The 9,127-nt window shown below is 44.9% G+C and overlaps 2 protein-coding genes across 4 annotated transcripts in view; both read right to left on the bottom strand.

Moving 5' to 3' along the window:
* LOC109527148 (leucine zipper putative tumor suppressor 3-like) overlaps positions 1 to 9,127 on the bottom strand; it is a 19,065-nt gene continuing 9,938 nt past the window's right edge. For all 3 annotated transcript variants that reach the window (XM_019888905.1, XM_019888890.1, XM_019888896.1), the window contains 6 exons: positions 6,050 to 6,107; positions 5,810 to 5,977; positions 5,269 to 5,397; positions 4,651 to 4,842; positions 3,602 to 3,832; positions 1 to 2,676 (listed from right to left, as the gene is read on the bottom strand). In XM_019888905.1, the coding sequence (XP_019744464.1) occupies positions 1,735 to 2,676; positions 3,602 to 3,832; positions 4,651 to 4,842; positions 5,269 to 5,397; positions 5,810 to 5,977; positions 6,050 to 6,107 (1,720 nt within the window). In that variant the 3' untranslated portion in view covers positions 1 to 1,734. The remainder of the gene's footprint in view (positions 2,677 to 3,601; positions 3,833 to 4,650; positions 4,843 to 5,268; positions 5,398 to 5,809; positions 5,978 to 6,049; positions 6,108 to 9,127) is intronic.
* Positions 7,080 to 9,049, bottom strand: LOC109527169 (leucine zipper putative tumor suppressor 3-like). Its single transcript, XM_019888917.1, has 3 exons — positions 8,861 to 9,049; positions 8,243 to 8,434; positions 7,080 to 7,424 (listed from the first exon to the last, which is right to left on the bottom strand). Exons 1-3 carry the CDS (start codon positions 8,978 to 8,980, stop codon positions 7,131 to 7,133), a joined length of 606 nt encoding a protein of 201 aa, XP_019744476.1. The 5' UTR covers positions 8,981 to 9,049; the 3' UTR covers positions 7,080 to 7,130.

Below are 9,127 nucleotides of genomic sequence, written 5' to 3'. Positions count from 1 at the left end.
TAGCTGAATTATTCACATTTATTCAGTCAGTTGATCTTTACAAAGATGTGGTTTTAATCAAGCCAGAACAATACTGATAACATAAACAATAAAACTGAAACATGTATAAAATTGATAGCATTTTGCTCTCTAAACAATGCAATACTGCAACTACATTTATCACCTACATCAAAAGGAGCATCTTTTCTCTTTTTTGGACAAGGTTGCTATGGTTACACCTCCATATGACAAACCAATAGGCTATCTATACAGTTGAAAAAAAAAACACAAAGAAAAACTCAATGGCACATTTTCTTTGTCACCATATTTATAATAACAGTAATAAACATGATAATACTATGTGATACCCTAGCGATACGTTAATATTCTTGAGCAACATCTTTGTATGCTGGCATGTACACCACATGTAAAAGCAATGGTATTCACACTGGATTCTAATGTACATGTCAACTGGACATGATGTAGTGCAGTTAGGCTGAATGCTCCCACTGTTCAGTCTAAATAAACTACGCAGTTAAACAAATGCACAAAATCGAACACCCGCTTCCCTTCATGTCCATTTTACTCTATTTAACAAAAATCAATTAATTCTTTCTTAATATAGATTTACTTGCAGTATTGCCACTAGTCTCTCTATCATCATTTATAAACTGGCGCGCGCGCGCGCGCACACACACACACACGCACACGTACAATCTATAATTATAAATATCTATTTCTTGTACATCATACATTCTCTATTTTATTTTTTTACTTTGGGATTTTTTTTCCTGACATTAAGCAAATTGAGATGGTGTGCTTCCATTCATTTGTTTCCACTGTTTTACAGTTTAAGAAGGAAAGAAAGTCATCTCGGAGCACCATTATGGATCAACACCGACCTCTAGGGTTCATATTTAGTCACCGCAGGTGAAGGTAAACTCTTTCGACTCCATAACATTTGGATTGGGTTGATTATCAGCTAAACATATATTCAGTTTATTTTCAATAGTATTATTTTAGAAAATATAAGCTCTGTTGTATTTGAGGATATGGTTTGACTCATGCATGTTGGACATTGTGCATGAAATGAAAACCGACTTCAATGGGATGTCGCCTAATGTCGAATAAGTGATTGATCTACATAGATACAGATATATATTGATAATCAAAGCACTGAAAATTTAATTCACACTTGTTTTTGTTTTTAATTCCAGCAATACTTATTCTCTTATACATGCTGGACAAGATGGAGTAAGGCGCTCTCTGGCCAAAAATGCAGGTTAACGTCACACACTCTGACCACTAGTTCTACTTGTACGTTATACGACTGAGACAGACTTACAATGAGTAATAAATATCGCATGATAATAATAATAATAATCATAATAATAATGATAATACTCTTGTTGCAATTTCTGACAATATCCCTGATTGTCTTGTTTTGTTTTTGTTTTTTTTCCTGGCACTGGCATGAAATAAACGACCGCTGTGGTAGTGCTGTCACCTAAACATTGTCAGTTTGTTGTCCTGCAGTGTAGAACACTTTTATTCTGATAATGCAGGAAGTGCTGTGCAACTTGTGAGCGAAAGGCTGCCTAGAAAATGGATGCACTTCCCATTTTAATCACCTGCTTGCACCTTCAAATATTGTGTTTTTATGTATATGTGGTCAGCTGTAATGCTCTTACAACATGATGTGATGCATGTGTTGCATCAGTGTTTTGACTGGGCATTTTCCTGCGTGTATTTTTCTTAAATTTCAGTGGACTCTATCCTCTCCAGGCGTGAAGGTCCTGCCCAAGGAGGGGCGAGCTGGTGGAGTGAAGGCGGGCCCTTCTGGTCTTCACAGGGCGGGGACAGGGTGAGAGTGATGGGGCCGGGGAGTGAGGATGGTGGTTGAGGAGACAGAGCTGAGAGCGATTGTGGAGGCGGCGAACTGGAGGAGGAGGAAGGGGAAGTGTTGGTGACAATGGTGGTGGGGACGGTGCACGCGGTGCTGGGTTTGTTTCCCAGCTGGCTCATCCGTTTCTCCAAAGCCTGGTTCTTCTGCAGGGTCTCTACGTAGCTCAGCTGCAACTGGGCTTGGTATTTCAGTACCCGCTCTTTCTCGTCCTGCCAGGTGTGTCGCTCTTGGTCAAAGTTGAGAGCCTGGCGCTCGCGTTGCTGCCGCTCGAGGCGCAGGGCGGCCTGCAGCTGCTCCAGCTGCCTGCGCAGCTCGCCCGCCTCGTCCCAGTGAGCGTCCTGCTGCCGTTGCTGCTGGGCCTCCTGACACAGCTGGGCCTCATGGCGCAGCTGGGCCTCGTGACGGAGGTGTGCGTCCTGGCGGAGTTGAGCTTCGTGGCGCAGGTGAGCGTCCTGCCGCATCTGCATGTCCTGCTGCGTGTGGGCGTCCTGACGCTGGTGCTGTTGCCACTGCGCTTCCTCGCGTTGCTGCCTCTGAGCCTCCTGCCTCTGGGCTTTGGCTTCGTCACTCTGAAGACTCAGCAGGGTGTCGGCCGTCGGCGGCAGGGAGTTGGTAGATTGATCGCCGGGAGTACGCGGACAGTGGACGATTCCCCAGGGTGGCAAAAGTCCCGCAGCAGCTAAATTTGGGCTCATGACGACCTCGGCCCCTCTGCTGAATTCATTCAGGGCTCGTTTTAGACTCAACACCTCTGCCTCGAAAACACCAAGCTTCTCTCGCAGGATGGACACCTGGAGGAAGAAAAGAACAAAGGCAGTCTTGAGAGGTACGTAAAGAATTGCTGTCAAATTCAGGTTTTACACTGTTGTGTGTGAATGCCAAAAGGTGAGTTTAATAACTTGCACATTTGCTTGGCCACGTGACATTTGAGGAGCCTCATGTGAAGGTGGTTGGTTTGTGTAAAATAATTTAAATACCGATTAGAGTTGTTTATGTACCATGAATTCATGATTGTGTACATGCAAGATGCATGGCGTTGATCCTCTACATTTTTTGCATTTTACTGCCAAAAGCATTTCATTGCTCTTTCTGTCACTTATACGTCACTATTTGTCGTAAATAAATCATCTTTTAGAAACGTTTTTAGATGTTTGAAGTTTCTCCCTGGTAAAAAAAAAAAAAAGAAGAAGAAAAAAAACAGCAGACAAGTGGGTGGAGTAAATATTTCAAGACACTCTTTCTTAATTAAATGACCCCGTAGCTGTTGCATAAAGTGCACGTATGCATATTTTATTTATGTAAGCTTCTTATAAGCTCATCCAGCACAAAAGATAAAATTGTTTTGACTTTGGCTGAATGTTGTTCAATCCCCACTTCGACATGCTCCCGTTACTCCTTCCCAGCGTGGATTTTGGGGATTAGAATTTCAATTATTTGGATTTACTGGAAACCTTCTACATCCAGCAGTTGCACTTATTGAATATTATATTCCGTGTTTTGTTCTCTTCATTCTTTTTGGTCCCTTCATAGTTGACAAATCTTGCCATTAAATTCAAGATTGCTTTTTTTTTTTTTTTTTGGTTCCTCATTGATTGAAATGCATTGCACTTTACTGAGAGGTGTTTCTCATATCTGGCTCCTATGGAGCTAAATTTATGTTCGAGTTGATAAAAGGTTCTTTTCCATCACAGTACAGGAAGTGAAATTGGAACTGGCCTCTGACAGAGTCCTCCTCAGGTCCGCCTCGCACTTCTCCAGCTCCAGAGTCTTGGCGCTGTAGGACTCCTTCAGTCCGAGCATGGCCTCTTCCTGCTCCCTCAGCTGGGCATTGAGCTCCTTGAGCTGGCCCCTCAGAGCCACCATCTCTCCGGCCCGCTGCGTCACCTCAGCTTGACTTTCCCTCAGCTGCTGCTTCAGCAGGGAGATCTCGCCGGCCTTTTGACACACCTGCAACATTAGTGGGGAGAGAGAGGGTGAGTTTTTATGTTCATGTCCTAATCCAATTCTTCGAGCTCTCCGCGGGGCTTCATTGATCTGTAAATTTGACGGACATTAACACACACTTGCTCCATTCTGATAAAACGCCAGTTTGGCACAAGAACTGGTTTTCCTAGCTATTACACCAGTAGGAACTCTACAAATGCAAGTGCGAGCGGCTCTGCCTCCAACTCAAGCCAAACACACGATTTGCGACTAGTCGACCAGGCATGCTCTAATCGTTACTATGACTACTATTACTACTCATCATAGCATTATTTCTTTCTTTTTCCGATTTTTTTTCCTTGACTCTGTTGGCTCGTGCTTGCTTGTGCCGCATTACTTGGCCCCAGTGTTCGGAGTGTGGTTCTACACTTGCTTCTTATGTTGAGCGCATTGAAATGACCTCTGCTGCGAATTTGCGTTCTGTAAATATGATGAAATTGAATAAATGTGTGTCAGGATTTCTGTATAACAGTGCAGCAACACATGTAGACTGACAACAGCGTGGGGTGGCACAGATTATTGGCATTTCTATTCATTTTAATGGAGAAAGACGATTTGAGGTTCAAATGTTTTGCGTTACAAACGTCATCACGGAACCAATTAAAGTAGTACCTCAATGCACCCACATTATTGAACAATTAAACAGTGTTTAACTTACTCTTCATACTTGATAATTAAGTGTTCAATATTTCAAATGAGAAACTCTGTTATTGAACAATCAGCAGCACAGAATGGCTGCATTCGACTTTGGAGTTTGATCAAGTCCTCCTATCGCATCTCACCTCCCACTTGGTCTCCTCCAGACGTGGCAATATGTCAGCCTGCTCCTTCCTGTAATCTAAACACTTTCTCTCCAGCTCCTCTCGTTGGGCAAGCAGGGCTGCCATCTCCTCCTGGAGTCTTCTCTTGTCTTGGGACAAACGGGTTATCTGGGCCTGCAGAGCAGTCTGCGAGCGCTGTGCGCGCCGCGTCACCTGCAGATAGACACTCAATAAGTTTTGTGGCCATTTTACAATAAGCAGAGATTTTATGTGTTGTATCTCAGAATTGATGCCTTAAAACGACTAGTTGTAGACTTGAGCCCACATGGGTTATCATGACATGAAGGAAAACACAGCGTAAGGTGGCTGTGCTATTTACAATGGTTTACAGGTTTTCACGCATGTTTATTCAGCAGCCTGACAGCAGTCGGTAGGAACGAGCGACGGTATCTCTCCAAGCACGCAGATGCAATTCGGATGTACTGCATCACACACCAAACGTGCATACTTCTCCCCTCCATACTGTAAGTCAATACGTTCGATCATTTGCACATGTAGCCTTGAAGCAGCGGAACTCAGACAACATGCAATGACATTTTTAAGAACAACGGTTGGAATCAGACCATGCAGCGAGGTCACCTGCTGCAAGCGCGAGGCGTAGTTCTGTCTCAGCTCGTCCATCTGGCGCTCCCACACGCGCTGCTTCTCCTCAAACACCTGAATGATGGCGGCTTCACTTTGGTCCAGGTTGCGGCGCATGTGCTGCACCTAGTGGTCAAGTAAGGCATTTGTAAATATTATAAGATATTTTTGTCATGCAAGATACTCTAGATGAAGATTTCTTAGTTTTGGGCATCATTCGATTTGTCGGTTTGGCAATTCTATGACAGCGTACTTTTTTTTTTTTAGCATAAAATCAGTGAAACATTAAAAAGGCAAAGTCTAAAGTGGCAAGTATGTGTTTTTATTTTTATTCTTCGTGACAGGGCTTCACTTTGGCCTGGGGAGTCAAGTTCAGCATTCGCTTCAATGATATCTGGCGCCATCTAGCGCCGTGAATGGGTATAGTGTCTAGACCCCGAATATAAGACGAACCCCACTTTTTCAGTCTTATTTCAATGCAAAAAACACCGTCTTATATTCGGGCCAATACGGTATTACCAGCTTTGCATATACCGACCTCTTGCTCTTTCTCCCACAAGCGGTCCTCCAGGTCCTGGATGATGTCATCCGAGGAAGGGGAGGGCCGTAATGGTCCCGGTGCGTCACTCATGTGACTCAGCCTCTGACAGGAAGAGGAGCTCTTCCCTGACGAAGATCGGCCGCTGTCTGAGGCACAAAGCCCGTTCTGGAGACAAAATCCCCAAAAATGTATGTAATCGTGACGTTATTTGGGATGAAACTATGTAGGAGTGTCTACCTGGTAGCCGGGCTTTTCCATTTTGTCCAAGCCCGCTGCCGCCCCAGCCATGCCCAACCTGTTGATGTGGCTTGTGGAAGCACTTAGCGGTCCCAGTACGGCTGGAGGTCCACAACCAGAACCCGAACCCGTGTAGGTGGGCAGGCTTGTCAGAGAGTTCCTGCCTGAGTCGGACATTCCGCCCTGAACCACCTCATTCGGATTTCCCGCACCCTCACCTCTGCTGACCCTCACCGGGCTTTCCTGGTCCAGGAGGAGGGCCTCCGGCACTTCTCCTGACTCTCCCCCTCCACCATCCCTGCCTCTCCTGCCACCTCTCCCCTCACAGAAGCCTTCGCCCCTCGCCTCGCTTTTGCCCTCGCTCCCAGCCCCGCCTGCCTGGCCCACAAGGTTCTGCATGGAGTGAAAACTTTTCGGAACCACCGGTTTGAAGGCAGAGGGACGAACAAGGCCGGAGTCTCTCTGCATTGCCTGGGAAATAGATAGTGGGAGGATGAAATTAATATATTCATCAGTGACTATAAAACCACCGCAGAAATACATATATTCAGCCAATATATATACAGGTATATATATTCTGATCAATTCGGGATCCATCCTCTTACAATTAGCCAGGGTATAGGTTCCAGTTTCTCAGTCACCCTGAACGACAGACATTAAAATCAAACAATGGATCAATATCTACAAACAAAGGGAAATTATGCTTGGTTTTTATCTGCCGTGATTCTTACCAGCTATTTTTTGAAGCATTGGTTTAGCATAAAATAAGCAATACTGAACACTATTTCAATGGGTGTATGTAGTAAAAATACACTAGTCTCAAAGAGGTTTTTCAATTGAGCAAAGTTTTGATCCATGTCAGGGGTGCAGCCGTGTTGCCGCTTGCTTCTCAACTGAAAATGACATCAGAGTGCCCGAGGCTCAGGTAACGACCATCAAGGCTCACCTATTTTCTGGGTATCGATATTTTACGTTCGCAAGCTGGGCCCTTTTTTTTTTTTTTTTTTGGTTCCTCATTGATTGAAATGCATTGCACTTTACTGAGAGGTGTTTCTCATATCTGGCTCCTATGGAGCTAAATTTATGTTCGAGTTGATAAAAGGTTCTTTTCCATCACAGTACAGGAAGTGAAATTGGAACTGGCCTCTGACAGAGTCCTCCTCAGGTCCGCCTCGCACTTCTCCAGCTCCAGAGTCTTGGCGCTGTAGGACTCCTTCAGTCCGAGCATGGCCTCTTCCTGCTCCCTCAGCTGGGCATTGAGCTCCTTGAGCTGGCCCCTCAGAGCCACCATCTCTCCGGCCCGCTGCGTCACCTCAGCTTGACTTTCCCTCAGCTGCTGCTTCAGCAGGGAGATCTCGCCGGCCTTTTGACACACCTGCAACATTAGTGGGGAGAGAGAGGGTGAGTTTTTATGTTCATGTCCTAATCCAATTCTTCGAGCTCTCCGCGGGGCTTCATTGATCTGTAAATTTGACGGACATTAACACACACTTGCTCCATTCTGATAAAACGCCAGTTTGGCACAAGAACTGGTTTTCCTAGCTATTACACCAGTAGGAACTCTACAAATGCAAGTGCGAGCGGCTCTGCCTCCAACTCAAGCCAAACACACGATTTGCGACTAGTCGACCAGGCATGCTCTAATCGTTACTATGACTACTATTACTACTCATCATAGCATTATTTCTTTCTTTTTCCGATTTTTTTTCCTTGACTCTGTTGGCTCGTGCTTGCTTGTGCCGCATTACTTGGCCCCAGTGTTCGGAGTGTGGTTCTACACTTGCTTCTTATGTTGAGCGCATTGAAATGACCTCTGCTGCGAATTTGCGTTCTGTAAATATGATGAAATTGAATAAATGTGTGTCAGGATTTCTGTATAACAGTGCAGCAACACATGTAGACTGACAACAGCGTGGGGTGGCACAGATTATTGGCATTTCTATTCATTTTAATGGAGAAAGACGATTTGAGGTTCAAATGTTTTGCGTTACAAACGTCATCACGGAACCAATTAAAGTAGTACCTCAATGCACCCACATTATTGAACAATTAAACAGTGTTTAACTTACTCTTCATACTTGATAATTAAGTGTTCAATATTTCAAATGAGAAACTCTGTTATTGAACAATCAGCAGCACAGAATGGCTGCATTCGACTTTGGAGTTTGATCAAGTCCTCCTATCGCATCTCACCTCCCACTTGGTCTCCTCCAGACGTGGCAATATGTCAGCCTGCTCCTTCCTGTAATCTAAACACTTTCTCTCCAGCTCCTCTCGTTGGGCAAGCAGGGCTGCCATCTCCTCCTGGAGTCTTCTCTTGTCTTGGGACAAACGGGTTATCTGGGCCTGCAGAGCAGTCTGCGAGCGCTGTGCGCGCCGCGTCACCTGCAGATAGACACTCAATAAGTTTTGTGGCCATTTTACAATAAGCAGAGATTTTATGTGTTGTATCTCAGAATTGATGCCTTAAAACGACTAGTTGTAGACTTGAGCCCACATGGGTTATCATGACATGAAGGAAAACACAGCGTAAGGTGGCTGTGCTATTTACAATGGTTTACAGGTTTTCACGCATGTTTATTCAGCAGCCTGACAGCAGTCGGTAGGAACGAGCGACGGTATCTCTCCAAGCACGCAGATGCAATTCGGATGTACTGCATCACACACCAAACGTGCATACTTCTCCCCTCCATACTGTAAGTCAATACGTTCGATCATTTGCACATGTAGCCTTGAAGCAGCGGAACTCAGACAACATGCAATGACATTTTTAAGAACAACGGTTGGAATCAGACCATGCAGCGAGGTCACCTGCTGCAAGCGCGAGGCGTAGTTCTGTCTCAGCTCGTCCATCTGGCGCTCCCACACGCGCTGCTTCTCCTCAAACACCTGAATGATGGCGGCTTCACTTTGGTCCAGGTTGCGGCGCATGTGCTGCACCTAGTGGTCAAGTAAGGCATTTGTAAATATTATAAGATATTTTTGTCATGCAAGATACTCTAGATGAAGATTTCTTAGTTTTGGGCATCATTCGATTTGTCGGTTTGGCAATTCTATGACAGCGTACTTTTTTTTTTT

Source organism: Hippocampus comes, unplaced genomic scaffold (genome assembly GCF_001891065.2).
Source record: "Hippocampus comes isolate QL1 unplaced genomic scaffold, H_comes_QL1_v1.1 scaffold155, whole genome shotgun sequence".
In the NCBI taxonomy this organism is placed as follows: Eukaryota; Metazoa; Chordata; class Actinopteri; order Syngnathiformes; family Syngnathidae; genus Hippocampus; species Hippocampus comes.
Note: the sequence above shows the minus strand (reverse complement) of the source record. Positions and strands in the feature narration are given on the sequence as shown.